The sequence below is a fragment of the Dermacentor albipictus genome, chromosome 2 (assembly GCF_038994185.2).
Source record: "Dermacentor albipictus isolate Rhodes 1998 colony chromosome 2, USDA_Dalb.pri_finalv2, whole genome shotgun sequence".
Classification (NCBI taxonomy): domain Eukaryota; kingdom Metazoa; phylum Arthropoda; class Arachnida; order Ixodida; family Ixodidae; genus Dermacentor; species Dermacentor albipictus.
In genome coordinates this window covers 29,017,277-29,036,110 of record NC_091822.1, presented here as the reverse complement: position 1 = coordinate 29,036,110, position 18,834 = coordinate 29,017,277, and the positions used below count along the sequence as shown (strand labels likewise).

The 18,834-nt window shown below is 50.0% G+C and overlaps 1 protein-coding gene across 2 annotated transcripts in view; it reads right to left on the bottom strand.

The window, feature by feature from the left end:
• The window catches only part of LOC139055903 (polyamine-transporting ATPase 13A3-like), a 220,057-nt gene that overhangs the window by 16,784 nt on the left and 184,439 nt on the right, over window positions 1-18,834 (bottom strand). For both annotated transcript variants that reach the window (XM_070533538.1, XM_070533537.1), the window contains exon 28: window positions 13,500-13,648. In XM_070533538.1, coding sequence (XP_070389639.1) covers window positions 13,500-13,648 — 149 coding nt within the window. The remainder of the gene's footprint in view (window positions 1-13,499; window positions 13,649-18,834) is intronic.

The following is an 18,834-nucleotide window of genomic DNA, read 5'->3' as shown; positions in this document are numbered from 1 at the left end:
TGCCTGGCACGATGTTAGGATAGTGATAGGCCTTGTTTTTAAGTTGTGGTTTCCTGCGGTTGAGCTCCTGCATAGCATTGCTCCTGAATGCCTGAATAATTGCACGTTTTTCGGCCAATTGTTTGGCGACGGCCATGGCTCCGGCCACCAAAAACTAACTGATATAAGCTGACTTCCATAATCCGCAGCAGTAAACTGGAGAATTGTACAGCATGTGGAGCCAGCGGCCATCATTATGCAGCTGAAACTGCTATATCTGCTTCATTTGGAAGCCCAAATTCAGGCCATTTTTCAAAGAACCGCCTTTCTGGACACCACTGCGGATCTTGCTATATAATGGCTCGTCTGTTCGAAATGGCCTTCAAGAGTGTGCGAGGCTATGATAATTCCTTGCAGATAGCGTCCGCCCTTCAAATTTCTGCTGCTACGCACCACCACCAACAAGGAAGTCGCGGATCTTCAGCTTCGTAAAGGATCAGAGCAGTTCTTCAACTTTAGCTTCACAACGACTACAATCCTTACAAGTTTCCGAGTTCTTCGAACTCACGGCCCAGTACATGAGTGCGACAAAAGAAATTGACCAATCCCTGCTTCCTTCAGAAGCATTTCAAAGAGAGCCAGTCATACCAACGGAACTGTTTTATGATGGGCCTCTGCCAGCATTGGCAAGGAAGAAAGAACAGCAGGCTACGGAGCACTAAACAACGTAGTTTCCCGCCAAAAGTCAAGCGCAGTAACAGCCGTTTCATCGTTTTCACTGTTTCTGTGCAAACGCCTCATGCAGCAGTGGTGCCTGATGGGATATATATGTTTATGGGTCACAGTTCTTGGCGGAATAGTAAGAGCACTAGTTGGCATGGGCGGCGGTGTTACCATGATAAGTCACTTACTCTTAGCCGAAGCGCTGCATTTGCTTATGCCTGACCAAGAAGCCGGTCAATTTTTTATCAGCGGCACGATGCTTCGTCAGGCCGGCCACGCTTCAATCATTTTGAGCACTCAGGGAGTAGTATTATAATGGAGTTTATGTTCGTCGACATCCCAATTTGCAATGCAGTACTGGGCTGCGCGTGGTGCAAAGAGGTTGACATCACCATAACCCTTTCCCCCTGTCACCAAGCTTTCGTGACAACCTTAACAAAACAATGGATTAAGTATCATCGGCAGAAATGAGCGTGCTTGTCGTCCGGAGGAGCAACGGATGTGACGTCAAGCAGGAGTCCATGGCTTGAAGTGGGCGAACATCGCAAGGGCGCCCAATCTAGGCCAACGCAGTGTCCCCACCACTGTGTATAAACTGTGGCTGGCAAACAGCGAAACGACGTCCAGCAGTGGTGCTCTACTATGGTCAGCTTTCATCGTGGCGGCAGATGGCTTGCTCACTGCTAGCTTGGTGCTATCCCATCGTCGACCATCGCCGTCCGCGCTTAAGCCCGTCTCCCTGCGGTATCCGTGCCATTACTCTAACACTCGGTGAAACTTTTTTCTTCCCTAAACATACCACCCTTGTACGAGTATTCATGTACAAGCGACTCCGTTTCTGCCGATGACACTTACGCCATCGTTTTCCTTATTTTAACACGAAGTCAGATAGCTTCGTGACACCCCCCAGCCCCACTGTCTAGTGCCATCAACTCCTCCTCAGCAGGGTTGTGACAGTTACAGCCGTAACCATCCCCGCTTTTGGTCACCACGGTTTTTCAACAGTGTCAAAAATGTCAAAAATTTTGCACATAGTGGTCTAAGCTTGCTTTTATCTCGTTTCGATGTTGTTCAGCCCGCCACTGCAAAAGTAATCATTCCATAGACGTGTGTTTCGGAACCACTAGCTGGCCCATGAGTACCGGCTTAACTTGTAAGCGCCATCATCGAGGCATACATTTTTAGGGGTTCATCCCCTGCAATCTTTGAAAAGGTGTCCCCTTAGAGCATCATCTCTCTTCTCGGTGTTGCCAGCTGCCAGTGTTACTCAATCGTTATAAACGTCGGGGAATGCGTAGGCCAGGCATCAGAGTTTCAGCACCCTGAGGTGTGCCTAAGACCTTACGACGTACACTGCTTTTAGTTCTCATCATCTGCCATAAGAACATTTCTAATTTAGGCCCAGCTATTCTACATCGAGCTGCAATTTGTTGAGACCTTGCACCAGCAGTATCGACAGTGCATTGCTGTTTTCCAAGCTGTGCGCGGGTGCATACCATGGGTTGCGTATCATGGCAACAGAAAGCATTGTGCACCTGTCGGTTACCATCTTAGACGTGTTGCGCCATGAGGGTGCAAAGTTATCCAAGAGCATGTAGCGAAAATTCTCCAGCCAAGTATCATTTAGCCGTCATACAGTCCTTGGTAATCTATGGTCTTCGTTACAAAAATTAAAGATGTCGTCATTATTTTCTGCATCCGTTACAGGAAACCGAACACCATCACACTCTCGAGCGTTCACCCATTCCACCCCTTGACGACACGTTGGACACACTGCAGGACGCATGCGAATTTCTACTTTATATATTTTATGCGAGGCCAGTGCACGTGTTGAAAATGACATGAGACAGAACTTTGGTGCAATGGTAAGTGAAATGTTATGAAATTAATTGCGATGTATACAATTATTCTTATTTTCTTCCGATGCAACACGCACTCTTATGCAACGATTGCTTGTGCGCTACGCAGGCGAGAGCCTTGATGTCATAATTTTACATAGGTCGAGGAACTTACTCAAAAGTCAGGTTACTTTCGCTTGGACAGACCCGTGAGGCTGTGTTTGTGTGAGGACGGCTGAGTAGAATCTTAGTGAGTCTGATTCCCAGCAAGCTTGGCTGAGTAGTATTTTTGTGAGCCTGAATCAGGGAGTGACCTCGGCTGAATATAATTTTGTTAGTAGTAGCAAGCTTGAGTGAGTGGAACTTTGCCCTGTCTGAGTCAGTGAGCTTGGCTGAGTAGCAATTTGGCCAGTGTGAGCCTGAGCAAGTTCGGTAAAGTTGTATTTTGGCGGAGTCTGAGTCTGCTCGAGTGTGTTCGGCTGGGTATATTTTGGGGAAACTAAGTACGAATGAGTCTTTCGCAAAAAAATATCTTTTGGGAGACTGAGCGAGTTCTGATAATTGCCAAGTTTTGAATGTTTATTCACTACACTATTTATACAAGGACGAAAGCAATGTTTGTTGAGGGAGGAATTGTGAGGATAGGTGTTCCTAATGTTACCGGATTAAAAAAATAGTTCCTTGCTTATGGGGTACAAGCATTGTTGCTTCCGTCAATACGGCACACAATCTTGGCATTCCCATAACAATCCAAAGGCATGTTTCGAGTGAAAGACAGTCCCTGTAACGCTCAGAAAATAAATTCTTCCACACCGCGACAAGACGCCAAGTCCTCAGTAAGCTGAGCATTCCTAACCTCATGCAGGCTGCAGTCAAGCTCCGCATACGTCTGGAGATTCACGACACTTTCCTAATTCCCCCGCTCCTGAAGAAGATGCATCCCGACTACATTACAGCACGTCGTACGCAAAGGCGCAACAACTCGACAATAGGTCTGAGGCTGCTTCGCACGTGGCTTATGTCGACGCCGTGGACTACCCGACCCACTCGCCCATGACAATTGGCGTGGTCATGCGCTCGAATCTGGATACGACACTACCTAGCTCCATGCGCAGTATTAATCCTGAAGAAGGCGAAGAGGCTTCTATAGCTCGCATGTACGCATCGACTACAGCATCGCGCATCGTAACCAATTTCAAGACGACCCTACGTAATTATACCAGAGAGCTCATCTCCGTCTCAAGCACACCGTATTTTCATCGGCACACCACCCTCCCGTCGCCGCAACGCCCACTTGCTCTGGACCTCCGCTACGCAGGTCTTAGCGGAAATGGAGAAGCGCACGACGTCCCCTGAGCAAGCGCCCAGCTGGCACGTCACTCCTCTTCGGACTAGCAGTTTTTCGGACGGCCTCATCATCCGTAAGCGCCTCATCACGAGGCTATAGCAACCATAGGGTCACTTATGGTTAGTACCTCACGTACTAACGTAAAGTCCGCCTGAAATACCCCTTCCCGACAAGTCTATCAACAAGCGTAAATCGACCACGTGACTGCTCGTAGAGACGCACACCTTTCCCAGACCGCCCCTTTACCGTCACATCTACCCCGGTGCCTTCACATCACACTGCAAACCATGCCACCCGCCACGCGCTGCTGTACCGCACTTACGCACCGACTGTACCGATGGCTGCCCTTGCTACTTGCGCCGGCGTTCACCGTGAGCGCCATCCGACCATTTTTTGCGAGACCGGCGAACATGACATCGAAGACTGGCTGTCCTCCTACGAACGTGTAAGCGCTCATAAAAGGTGGGACGACCAGATTAAGTGAATAACGTTACATTTTACCTTGTTACCGCTGCAAACCTATGGTTTAGGAATCACGAATCTGACATTTTGAGTTGGTCCGCATTCAAGAGGCATTTCGCCGAAATATCATGCCGCCCCGCTGTCCGCAAGCTACGCGCCGAACAGCGTCTACGCCAGCGAGCACAGCGACCGGGCAAGACTTTCCCCAGCTATATTGAGGATGTCTCGGATGTCTGCAGCCGTATTATTCCTACGATGGCGGAGGACGAGAACATCAAACATACTCTGAAGTGTATTGATGACTCGTTTCAAATGCTGCTGGCCAAGATTCCAACCAGCATCGCCGTACTCCTCAACCTGTGTTAGAGTTTCGGCGAATTGCGCCGCCAAAGTAGCATCGCCTGTCAAAACGTCCCACAGGCTGACTCAGTCTCGGCCATTGGAGCTGCCACTGTCATACCGATCCTTCTGCTCTAGTACTTCAGAAGCACAAGGATTTCATTCGCGAGAAAGTGCCCGCCCGCTGTCGCTGGTCCCTTATAGCCAGGATCCTGCCCCAACACTGAATCCGGCTATGCAACAAGCCATCCGTGCTCAAATATCTGACGCACTTACCCCCGTTCGCCCGCCAGCTCCTGTGACAGCAGCGCTCTCCTACGTTGACAACCCACCGCTCTTTGCATCTCCGAGGCACCGCTCTCTTATGTCGACTACCCGTCGCGGGTCACACCTCCGCCGCTCAACTATGCTGCCACTGTCACACGTCCACACCTAACGTCATATTCTGTCCCACAACCAACGCTTTCCACGGCAGTCACCCCAGCTTCTTCATCGAGCCGACACGTGACGCACGCCAGACAACACTCCTATTTGCATACTCTGTGGAACTGCCGGTCACGTTGCGCGCTTTTGTCGTCGTAACATGCCCTCGCACCTTGACGCCTTCGACGAGTTTCCCTACGCTCCATAACATGCCGCCCAGATACGCTGCCATGATTCCGCTGGCTCACCGATGAGACCCTTCGATCATGATCACCATTGAGACAGTCGCCGTTCTCCTTCTCCACGTCGACGGTCACTCTCACCTATGCGTCTTCGGCCACCTACTGCCGAGGGAAACTGACTAGTGCAGTTCCGGAGGCAAGAATTGCAAGTTCATCGAACTTTCTAAGACCTGACTTTTCACCACAGAATGTCATTGACGTCCATGACGAGTGAGCATCCGCCCGAGCGTTTGTCGTACCGGGGCCGCCAGTTCCGTCATACGTGAAAATCTTCGTCTCAAGCTGAAAAAAGTCACGCCCTCTTCATCTGGCATGGCACTTTGCACTGCTATCGCGTAACGCATTCATCCTACAGCTGTATTCCCCACCCGTGTAGTCATCCAAGACGTTTTGTACATCATCGAATTTTTTGTGTTGCCCTCCTGTTCTCATGAACCCTTCCTCGGGTGGCACTTCCTGTATCGTGATAGTGCCATCATCTATTGCTCGTGCGCGCAAGTAGCATTTTCGCCGCTATGTGACTCGCCATCAGTTGGCGCCGACCACAATGTTCACGGTCTTCGTTGATGATGATACTGATCTACCTCCAGAGACGTCAGTCCTTGTGACCTTGTAGTGCACAGCCGTGCCAGAGAGACCAAACTGTGGCGTTTACGCCATCTAACATGCTTGCCCGCCGCAAGGACTTATTTCTCCTGTTCGCCGTCGTCACTGTTAGGTCTGAATGCGCTTTGATACCCATCTGTAATCCGTACTGGTAGCCAATGACTATACTGCACGGTGATACCTTAGGATTTGTGCAAGCCATCACGTGTATTGAAGACCTTGATGTTCACGACGGCGCCACCCATTCGCATCTGATCGCTATAACTTCCGTTTCATCAACATTGCCTTCAGCAGTTTTCGACAATGCCATCAGTGCAGAGCTTTCAGCGTCTCATCGCACTCAACTTCTTGCTCTACTGAACAAGTTTGCATTCTTGTTCGACTGCAACATACCATCCATGAGTCGCACGGCAAGTGTCTCTCATACTATCGACACCGGTTCTCAAGCCTCCTTGTGACAGCGTGTGTATCGCGTTTCCACAGAAGAGCGCCGAGTTGTCACGGTATAAGTGGACGACATGCTTCAGCGCGGCGTCATTCAGCCTTCTCAAACCCCTTGGTCGTCACCTGTCGTTCTAGTGCACAAAAAAATTGGCACCATTCGGTTTTGTATCAGTTATCGCAGCCTAAGCAGGATTCCAAGAAAAAACGTCTTCCCACTGCCTCGTATCGACGATGCTCTTGACTGTCTGCAGGGTACCGAATACTTCTTGTCTTTATAACTCCGCTCTGGCTATTGGCAGGTTCCCATGGCTCACGCTGACCACGCTAAGACAGCTTTCATCGTTACCGATGGCCTGTACGTGTTTGACATTATGCCTTTCGGGCTCTGCAATGCACCCCCTGACTTCGAGCGCATGGTTGAAACCATCCTTCGTGGACACAAGTGGATGACTTGTTTATGTTACCTGGATGAGATAGTTGTTTCTCACAGCATGTTTCGACACATCTCGCCCGTCTGCATGACATCCTGATTTCCTGAATTCAGATGGCCTACAGCTCAACCTCAAGAAGTGCCGTTTCACTGCCCGAAAATGAACTGTCTTGCGTCACGTTGTCTTGAAAGACGGCATCCTTCCTCATCCTTCCTCATCCCGATGAGCTTCGCGCAGTCATCGAGTTTCCGAAGCCCACATCTATCAAGGCCCTGCCAAGTTTCATAGGCCTGTGCTCTTATTTTCGACGCTCCGTGCGAAACTTCGCCTTTACTATCGCACCCTTGATGTAGCTGCTTACCGCAAGCAAAGGCATTTCCGAGTGGTCATCAGCATGCGATGAAACCTTTGACAAGTTACGCGAGTTACTCACTTCACCGCCGATTCTTCGCCATTACGAACCAACTGCGCCGATAGAGGTTCACACCGACGCCAGTGGTGTCAGCCTTGGTGCGGGCTTGCCCCAAGGGAAAGCTACGAATGAAAAATACGTCGTGGCTTATGCCGGCCGTGCCCTTAAAAAGTTGCGATGAATTACACCATTAAAGCGAAGGAATGCTGAGCCATCATTTGGGCATTGGGCATGTTTCGTCCTTATCTCTAAGGCCGTTCTTTCACCATCTCACTGACCATCACGCCCTTTTTTGACTCTCCTCATTAAAATACCCGCCGGGAAGCCTGGACCGTTGGGCGCTTCGCGTGCAGGAATATGACATTACAGACTTTTAGCTTGTACGCTATTCCGGTAAACGGGAGCGGTTTGGGCGGATTACCGGATTGTCGGGGCGTAAGCGTGAGCGGTGAAGCCGCCTGGAGTTGTAGAGCTCAACCAGACAAACGCATAGCTAAAACTGCAGTAACTCACCATATCCTGCTTCGCCACCCGTGCAAATTTTAGGCAGCGGCGTAATTGTGAACACGATTACGCCACTGTCGAAAATTTACGCCAGCAGCTAAGCAGAATATAGTAATTAGCAGTGTTTGTGTGGTTGAGCTTTGCGCCACTAGCTGGCGCGACCAATCTGGCCGCTCAGGTTGGCGCTTCCGCTAAACCGGAAAACCGCCCACGCTTACCCGAATACCGGACACGCTAAAAGTCTCAATTCATGTCCTATGCCGTTCTGGCTGAAAGCATTCCGATGCCGACGCGCTCTCCCGCTCACCGATGACACCTTATGTGGCTTCTCTTTCCGTTCGTTCTCCGACCTCAGACCCGTCACTACTGACCGCTACTGACATGCCCTCCGAGCAACGCAAGGACCCTTCGCTTTGCCTTCTGCTCGACTACCCTCACTATCGGCCGTTCCTTCAACGCGGACGCAACGCCGTCAAGCAGCCCACTTTGTCGTGTAGCCCACTTTACTTATAACACCGCAGCTATATGCCTGACAGGCGGAAGTGACTTCTGGCTATCCCTCGTCAGATGCGCTCCGATATGTGCGTGTACTTCTATGCTGACCCTCTAAGCGCCCACGCCGGCGTCCTGAAAACCTTAACAAGGCTGCGTCAACGATATTACTGGCGTGGAATGTATCGGTTTGTGCAGCAGTGCGCTCCATCATGTACCCACGCGCCATGGTTTTCTCAGTGGCTATGGTGCTGGGCTGCGGAGCGTGAGGTCGCAGGATCGAATTCCGGCCACGGCGGCCGCATTTCGATGGGGGCGAAATGCGAAAACACCCGTGTACTTAGATTTAGGTGCACGCTAAAGAATCCCAGGTGGTCGAAATTTCCGGTGTCCTCCACTACGGCGTGCCTCATATTCAGAAAGTGGTTTTCGCACGTAAAACCCCGTAATTAATTTTTTTATCGTGTACCCATATATGAAGTATTAAGTTAGCGCGGATAAAACCACGGAAACAAGAAAGACGGACAAGGACAGCGCTTGTCCTTGTGCGTCTTTCTTGTTTCGCTGGTTTTATTCGCGCTAAGTTACTACTTGAAATGTCGACGACCTACTAGCCCAACAGTCAACTCTCCTAGATCATGCACCGCCTGCCAAAAAACAAAGAAAAACTCCCCCACGGCACCCTACTGGCCCACTACAGCCGCTACCATACCCTGCTCGACCGTTCGATCTCGCAGGCACCGACCTCTATGGCCCGCTCCCCTACAGCGGATGTGAAAACCGTTGTATTATTGTTGGCGTCGATCACTTGACGCGGTACGCCAAGACCGTGGCTTCAACCCCCCGCGACCGCGCGCGACGTTGCAATCTTCTGCCTGGACAACTTTGTCCTTCGCCACGGTGATCCTCGAGAACTACTCAGCTATAGGGGTCATGACTTCTTGTCAGAAGCGATACAATCCCTCCTTCGCGAGTGCCAGATACTTCATCAGAAGTCGACCGCGTATCACCCCCAAACGAACGGTCTCACGCAGCGCTTCAACCGGACAGTGGGCGACATGTTGAGGATGTACGTCTCGTCCGGCCACACCAACTGGTACACCGTACTCCCGTTCGTTACTTTCGCTTGTAACACCACGACACCAGCGACCATTGGTATTTCCCCTTTTCTTCTCTTGTATGGGCGTGAGCCTTGGTGTCATCTGTATACTATCCTGCCCTACGCACCTGACACTTCCGAGTGCAAAACTATTTCAGAAGTCGCCCGATACGCCGAAGATTGCCGCCAGCTGACTCGTTCGTGGACCAGCGAGGATCAGGGGTGTCAGAAGACAAGACGCGACAGCCATTATGCCACGCCCACCTTCCCTACTGGTCTCCTTATTTGGCTATGGATACCGCCTCACGTGCCCGGCCTTTCTCCTAAAGTACTTGCGCGTTACCACGGTCCGTACAGTCGCGATCGATTTGAAGGTGATCGCGCGAACACCGACCGGTGGGCCTTTTACTTCCGAGCAGCATGGCAGCCGATTTCGGAACTGCAAAGATAAAAATTTCCCTTTCATGGCAATGATGTGTGGGCGTCGCTGCTTCATGCATATCTTGGCTAACAATGACGCCTCTGTGCAAAAGCTGATAAGGTAATCGAAGTGAATTTGCAGGTTACCTCGTGAAGGGTGGCGGGAGTGACAGCTGATCAGGGAACAGCAAAAGAGAGACAGGGGAGCTATCTGATTGTCAGATGAAAGTGCCGCGAGGCGCCGCTAGAAGATCGGAGCGGCCACCCAAGCTCCATGAAGAATGAAGAAGAGAACCGGTGCACGAGCACGCCGGAAGAGGCGCGATCTGACAGTTTTTGAGAGAGAGAGGATAAACATTTTTATTGGGTGAATGCAGCTTTGGAGAGGCGTCCTCATTCCAGAATGTCTTGAGCTCAGGCCGCATCCTGGGCCCTCGCAATCAGCCGTTGCTGATCCTCGAGGTCGGAGCTGGCCAAGGCTCTCTCCCAAAGCTCGTGAGTGGGGTAAGGGTTCGGAGGATTTAATGGTGCTGCTCTGCAAACCCCTACTTTGTGTCTGAGGGACCCGGGCTCTGCGCAGAAGCTGCATTACGGAGAGAATTGTGTAGGTGCTATGAGGTGATTTCTGGTTGGGTGGGGGGATGTATTAACCTGAAGAGCTCGGAGGAATCGTTCCTGCTCTCTAGGTAGTGACTTGTGTGGGGGTGCATATGTTCTGCGAGTCGGCTTGCAGTGTTGTGTGATTTCTTGGTACGAGATTAAAGGGTGCATGCGCTCGGGTTCAGATTCCTCGGCGTGGGCTCGGTGGGTCAGATCTCGAGCCACGTGGTTGGTGACCTCGTTGCAAGGAATGCATTGATTAGCTGGCGCCCAAATGATCATGACTGATCTCGTTGGCGGCTTTTGATTGATAATCCGGAGCGTAGTGGTACGAATTCTGCCGCTAGCAAAGTTGCGGCATGCCTGTTGGGAGTCGGTCACTATGACTTCAACCTCTGTTTGGGAGAGCGCGAGGGCTATGGCCGCTTCCTCGGCTTGGAGCGGATTGTATCGTGTGAGCGAAATGCTAGTCCGATGTTCCTCGTTCACGACTGCGGTGGCTGTTGTGGCTGCGTGTCTGGGGTAAGAAGCCGCGTCCGTGTGGGCTGTAGAGGGTGAAGTCCCGTATCGCTTCTGTATGGCCAGGGCGCGGGCCTCCCTTCGCTCTGTGTGGTCCACTGGGTGCATATTTCGAGGTAGAGGGCGTACGGTGATGTTGCTCCGGATGACATGGGGTAAGCTCACAGTCTGAGGTGGCGGATGGCTCAGAGGGGCAGAAAGCCCCAGGCGTATGAGAATGGACCTCCCCGCTTCCATAATTGCCAGCCTTGTTCACTGACTGGATAAATGTGCCTCTATCAGCTCCTCGGCCATATTGTGCACACCTAGTCGTAGTAGGCGTTCTGTGGACGTATTGATTGGCAAGCGCATCGCCTGCTTATATGCCTTTTTGATCATTGTGCTGATTTTCTTGAGTTCCGTCGCGTGGAGAAGTGCGTATGGAATAGCGTAAGTTATTCGAGACACGACGAAGGCTTGGACAAGCCGAAGCGTGTCCGCCTCCCCCATGCGTCTTGTCTTGGTTGTTATTCGCCGGATCATGTGGGTAACTTGGGCTGTTGTATTCTTAAGCTTTTGAATTAATATTGTATTGGTGCGATCCGACTGGAAAACCATTCCCAATATCTTTACGCTCTGAGACGGAACGATGGCGTGTCCCTCCAGTTGTATGTTGATATTGGGCGAGTCGGATGTGTGCTTCTTTCGCGGGGAGACCAGGAGTAGCACCGACTTTAGGGGGGCGCAGCTGAACCCGCATGACTTAGCATAGTCGCTCACCACGTCTGCAGCTTCCTGCAAGCGGTTCTCCATTTCCCCGGTGGACCCTGTGGACGACCAGATGGTAATGTCGTCGGCATATAGGCCATGCCGGATCCCTGGGATGTTATCGAGGAGCGGTGGTAGGCCTATTAGGGCGATATTGAAAAGGAGAGGGGATAACACGGCGCCCTGTGGTGTGCCGCGCCCGCCCAGTAGGAAGGGGTTTGTGGCTTTGTGTCTGACCTTTAGGATGGCTTTTCTATCTGAGAGGAAATCTCTCATGTAGGAGTACGTCCTGGCCCCACAGCCCAGCGCGTTCACCCTCTGTAAGATTGCTGTATGCTTGACGTTATCGAATGTCCCTTTCAGATCTAAAGCGAGGATAGCCGTGGGGGAGTTGCGTGTCACTGGTACAATCACCTCCTCTTTCAGCTGAAGTAGGATGTCTTGAGTTGAGAGGTGTGGACGGAATCCTATCATCGTTGTTGGAAGTTTAACCGAGTCCTCCAGGAATGGTTGTAGCCGGTTGAGAACGATGTGCTCTAGGAGCTTTCTTACACACGAAGTGAGGGAGATCGGTCGTAGGTTCTCAGTCGCTGGTGGCTTGCCTGGCTTCGGTATCAGACGAACATCGGCCATTTTCCAGTCCTCGGGAAGGTTTCCTTCCCTCCATACTTCGTTAATATGAGCGGTAAGCTCTAGTAGCGAGGGGCTGTCAAGATTTACAAGTGTCTTATTAGTAATTTGGTCCATTTCCGGGTCTGTGTGGCGTCTCAAGCCCATTATCACCGCTGTTACTTCATGTAGCTGAATGTCCTCATCTAGAAGCTCGTTAGGGGTGCCGGTGTAGGGTGGCAGAGGCTCCGATGGCTCTGTGGGGAAGTACTGAGTTTTGAGAGTCAAAAGGAGGTCCGCCTCGTTTCCAGGAAATTGATGAATTACTCGGGCCATATTGCGGTGGCATTCCGTTTTGCTGCTGGCCGGGTTGATTAAATACCTCAATAGCTTCCACGTCTTGGAAGTACTCAATCTTCCTCCCAAGCGGTCGCAGGGGGATAGCCAATTCTCTCTGCATAGCGTGGTAGCGTATTCCGCCACCTCTTGTGTGAGTCGTGCTATTCGCCTCTTGAGCTTGCGATTTATCTTTGCCTTTTCCAACGCTTCAGCAGGCTACGCCGGGCTTCCCACATCAAACAGCCCGCTGACCATCACATCATTCATGTTGTTGGACAAGCAGCGAAACTCCGGCTGCACTTTCAAGGGCCCTGCTGAGCTTCGAGTTGCTTGGGTCCGGTAAACTACTTTGTTGATGCTATGCCAGAAACTAGGCTTTACGGCGCGCAACCCCCCCCCCCTCCCTTTTACCGGAGCATTTTTCTCATGAAAAGATATGTCCCCTGACGTGCCAACCTCACCTTACACTTGCACGGCGCGCTTGAAGCATGGTGCCCTAGACATCAGCCACGCCAATAAGTTAGAGTTCATTTAGCGATAAGGTTATCAGTGGCGGCAAACGTGGTCCCGTATAATGTATGTGATGCGGTTGCACTGCAAATGTAGTACACACAGCAACACTAACACCGAAGAATCGGACATGACCTTGCGCAAGGTCTGTAGTGTCTCGTTTTCACAATCGGTATAAAATATAAGTGATATATAAGCATTTCTTAGCTATTTCTAGATACAAGACAAGTTATATTTTTGCTGAATGTCAGCATAACTTGCCACGTCTTGTATGTATCAAAAAGCTCTAGAAAGTTTCGGAATTAATAGTATAAAATATCAGAAGGAACATTCTATAAGTGGTGTGACCAATGTAATTGTGAATATACGCGTCCTGCACTAAGTAACTGCACGATAAGTCCTGGTGAACTTACTGTTGGTCCAGAATGGCCTCTGGAATGGGGGGCCTCTGGTGAAGACCAGAGCGATTACAACGTACTGGTAGCAGGTGAGGAAGAACAACGTAGCAACGTCCCAGTAGTCGTAGACGTCTTCCTCAGGGTCATGTGACGGGTACTCGTACCTGCGTTTTCAAAACGTTCTGCGTTAGCAATGCCACTTCGCACTACAGAGCATATGAGGAGCATACGGTTAACTAAAGGTACTCGGGCACTGGCAAACACAAGGACAAAAGAAGGCACGTCGGATGCACCTTAACCACTTTTAGTCACGGTGTTAGGAAACAAGCCCAGCTCGCCACCCTTGTGCATGACACTGCTAACGCCATTCATTTATGTAGAGCTGGACTGTAAGCCTAAGCGGTGAGGAATTATTCAGAGGTTTCCATATGAAATGGTAAATTACTGTACCCCCGGCCTCTATAAGTATTTTCGGAGCACATAATTCACGTCGTCGTAGCACGTAACCATGCCATATTGAAACGACGCAGTATCACTTCCACAGGATGACATCGTAATGTAACCATGAAATTCAGGGTGAGTGCCCCTCCCTCTCCCGCCCCCCCCCGAATCCTTAGGGGGACATGCCATATTTTCGTCTTTCCCGCACCCTCGAAGATATTGTAGCCGGATGTGGAGGCGACCAGTAGAGCTGAGGCTCCTAAAGGTGTTGTTTTATGCGACTTATTCACATCCTGTAAAAATCACAGACGGTCACAGGGGTGCGCGAAATAATTTTTGTCAAAATTGTCAATGAAACTTTACGCCCGCTTCAACAAACGCCTAATATGCATGGAGTGCCACCTTAGCTAACGCACTCGAAGAAGTGGCCGCACTTTCGCCCGCTATATCCTCGTCCTGAGTGTCCACTCTGCAAGTCGCGAAATGTTGTAGCCGACATCCACCACCTGCTGTGGGTTTGCCCTGCACTAAAACCGACGAGGCTCCGGCACCTCGCAGCAGCGGGACTCTCGCCGCATAATCTGAGTCACTACACTGCTTGGACGCAGGGACCGCATTATCGATCCCTCTTGGACTTCATTAAGTCAGCAAACCTTTTTTCATTCATTTATTCATCCTTATTCACCCCCATCCCATACCCTTGTATGCCCTGAGGCATTTATCCTCGCATTAAAAAAAAAGTGCGTCGTATGGACTGCACAGCGCTCTGTGCGTTTGTTTGCCACTCACTTCGTTCCGCTTTTGAACTTGTTTTCTTCAAAGGTAAAAATATCATTTAGGGGTCTTCTGGCTGCAGGAACACCTTCATTTCTCACGCGTGGAAATGGAAGTTCAGAAGCAGAGAAATTTCCATTAGTTTGTTCATGTCAGAAAAACGTTGTGTTTCAACACCAAGTGATTTGTACTTCAATCTACGTCCCGATTTTTCGATCCATTGAGCTTACTCTCGCCATTCGCCATGTAAGCCAAAACGCTTTTTCAAAAGACCTGGACCGTAGGGCTAGACTGGGATGCATCGTTGCCTGACCAACTTAACAAAGAGTGATGCCAATGGATGTCAGAAATTGAATACCTAAATGATTTTTTGTCAGCAGACGTCCGCTAACTGACCTCAAAGGCGATGGTAGACGATACCACTACATGTATTTACGGACGTGAACCCTCATACCTATGGTGTTGTTGCGTATCTCAGAGCTGATGAAGCATCTGGTAGAACATATTTATTTTTTGGGGGGTTTTACTTGCCAAAACCACTTTCTGATTATGAGGCACGCCATAGTGGGAAACCGGAAATGTGCACCACCTTAGGGTTTTAATGTGACCTAAATGTAATTACGCTGGTGTTTTCGCGTTTCGCCCTGTCATATGTAAGAGGCATGTGGCGCAGAATGAAAGGAAGAGGACGATGTGCACGTATTGGTCCGAACGGCATGAGTCTTTGAGGCACGTGACATGAGCTGCGATCGAAAGAGAAGCGGCATTGAGGTGGCATTATCGACGTAGCTTTGGGCCAAGAAGGTTGTAGCGTCAGCATCGCAATGGGCGGCGGGAGCCATGGAGGTTCGGTAAAGTCCGTGACGCTGGCGGGCCAGGGCGTTTCCGTCGACCTCGGCGACATTCGAGTGAGTTCCTTGGACTTGCTGCCGCGTCTCACTGCTGTGCCGGGCACTCCCGGAAGGATCCCGCTTCAGAGGCATACCAGCAGGTAGGGTATCCCCGGGGCGTCTCGTTGACACTCGAAGTAGCAGCGGAACCCTGAGTTAGGCCTCACCAGAGAAGCCGGAGCGCCACGTCACCGACGGAGTTCGGGACAACGGCATCACAGACGGACGAGTTGACTGGCCAACACCAAGGCAGCAACGTTTACTCAGTCGGCGAAAACACCGACTACGATGAAGATCCAACGCACATCGGACTCGGAGGATACGTGCGACGTTAAAAGTCTCTAAGAATGACCCTTTCTGCAAGTGCGCAGCCTTAGGCTATGGTTGCCTGACTTGCGTGTAAATGCGCTAATGACTAACATGGCTGGTAATAAGGACATGTTAAGTCCCTGTTAAGTAGGTAGCATAAGTGCTAGTATTTCTTTGTTGTGTTTTAGTTTACATGAGTGTTATTATTAGTTTGGGGTAATTAAAGTCTGTTTACTGTGCTGCCCTGCGTCTGCCAACCTCATCGCTCCTAACGTCCGCACGCCCCCGAGATCAGTCACACACGACACGTCCCCAGCAAAATGGGGCCGCCGTGGCCAGGATTAGATCCCGCGACCTCGAGCTTACCAGCCCAACACCTTAGCCGCTAAGCAACCACGGCGAGTTGGTAGAACGTTTGTCCAACAACTTCTAGCAAATGCAAAAGTTGCTTCTTTAAAACGTTTGACGTTGCCACGACTTGAATTGGTTGCAGCTTGCCTCGGAGTCAGGTTAACAGATTTTCTAACAGACAATCTAACGCACAACACTCCGTATTACTATTGGACCAATTCTAGTATCTGTCTCTGCTGGATTCAATCCATAGCGACTAGATGGAAGCTATTTGTTTGCGACGAATTCATTGAACGTTCATGGTTATATTGCGCTTAGTTTTACACTGACAATATTAAAAGGAGGACAGGACGTGGACAGACGTAGCTCAAACTACCAACTGTTTAATATTGGTAAAGAACACGCTTATATACAAGGAGATATGGCGCGGCGGGGAGATATAAAAAGATATGACAAGGTGACGACATGTGATCATAGTTTGGGCCAGGCATACATCGTTCACTTGCAACGGTTTGCCCTGGCAAACTCGACCTCAGCTTCGATAAGCGCGATGGAAGGAGTGCTTACGCACATCTCTTTGTCTTTAGCTATCGCAAGCGCCTTCCATATTTCTCGCTCTGTTTTTGATTTTGATGTGCCATTGACTGTGGTGCTTTCTGCTAGCGGAGAGCATTTGCATTGTTTGCAATGTGCGGCCAAGTTGCTAGGTGCTGTCAGAAGCTGGCACGTGTATTTGTGCTCCCACTAGATACTTTCCCACTAGATTGCGGGAAAGTATACATTGGGTAAACTGGACATTGTGTAAAGAATAGGTTGCGGGAGCACAAATACATGTGCCAGCTTCTGACAGCACCTAGCAACATGGCTGCGCATTGCAAACAATGCAAATGCTCTCCGCTACTAGAAAGCACCACAGTCATTGGCACATCAAAAACAAAAACGGAACGAGAAATATGGGAGGACCTTGCGATAGCTAAAGAAAAAGAGATGTGCGTAAGCACTCCGTCCATCGCGCTTATCGAAGCTGAGGTCGAGTTTGCCAGGGCAAACGGGTGGAAGTGAACGATGTGCACCTGGCCTGAACTATGATCACATGTCGTCACCTTGTCATATCTTTTTATATCTCCCACCCCCCCGCGCCATATCTCCCTGAATATAAGCGCGTTCTTTAACAGTATTAAACAGTTCGTAATTTGCGCTACGTCCATCCACGTCCTGTCCTTCCCTTAATATCGTCAGTGTAAAACTAAGCGCAATATAACCATGAACGTTCACCAACTATCCCCCTTCATTGCTTTACTAAAGAATTCATTCAAGTTTAAACCCACTCTGAGCCAACTTGCTGGGGTAACTTTACTGGGCAATACAACCGCACAGACGTTGTGTCAAGAGTTTTATTAGCCCATACCATAGGAGAAAATAAATTGTCGTGGTATGGTCCCGATGGGCGAGCTCCTGCTCCAGACGCATTGTCAAAGAAAGAAAGAAGGGGGAACTGCACATTCGAAAATTTCCTTGCTCGAAGAAACAAGCCTGATGGAGATAGTTCTGTTGTTGAAGCGTACAATATTACAGCCCATACTAGACGCAACCAAATAGAGTCACTGGCATAAGATTCCAAGGATAACCACATGAGTCAAGAAATTTATCCACAATTGTCAAAGCCCTCCAAAGGAAGGCCCCATTTGTACTCTAGAAATACGAGCAAAGGAAGAAGTATGGGTGAAGAATATGTAGTTACAAACATTTAATAAAGACATGGTACATGTCTGACATAAAAAAAAAGCCCTATCTATATATACTGCGACGAGGAAAGCATATGTTGCCTTGAAGAAGACAAGTCCACTTGTCGAAACGTCGGCTCCTGCTTTCACTCTGTTCTCGTTTTGCTCATTGTCTTACATTTACATCTCCCGCCTTTGCCCTATATTCCTCGGTATATATATAGATACATGTATAGCCTCAGCTGAATTATTCCAAGAGGCGGACATTACTTCCATGAGAAATAGAAATGTATAGTTGACTAATAATCAAAATTTACGAATATAGCTTGAAAATAAGTTATGGAGTAGGCGCTATTCCTGGGCAAGTTTTCAAAACTTAATTTTAGTGAACAAAGCAGGCCTATGCGCGCGTGTGATTACTACGTGACGTCAGCATCAATGCGCTCAGATGGCAGAGCACGAGGAATGCCACCAGCCACTAAAGTAGCTGAAGCAGCCGAAGGTGCTAAGTACAATCGGCGACTAAAGGCAATGGACCTGTGGCAGAAGAGACGTCGTGACTTCGCATGCAGGGCTTGAGCCCACACTAAATTAGCCACATGCCATCGAGGGCCGTATCGTGCCCCGGTCATTATCAGCAGCTAGCTGCGTCAGCCTCCGGCGGTCCCTTCATCTGTTTCGGCTGCAATACAGCTGTAGTGCGGGACTCTGTCGCGGTAACCGGCAGCTCTTGCGTTCTGCCAGTGCCTGGGCCTTAAGCTTACGACTTCGGTGAAACATGTGGTCTCGGCTGCTTTCATTGTGAAGTCCCAGGGCACCTGTTGAGCAATCCCGGGCAACTCGAGAGCGTGTCCCGGGATA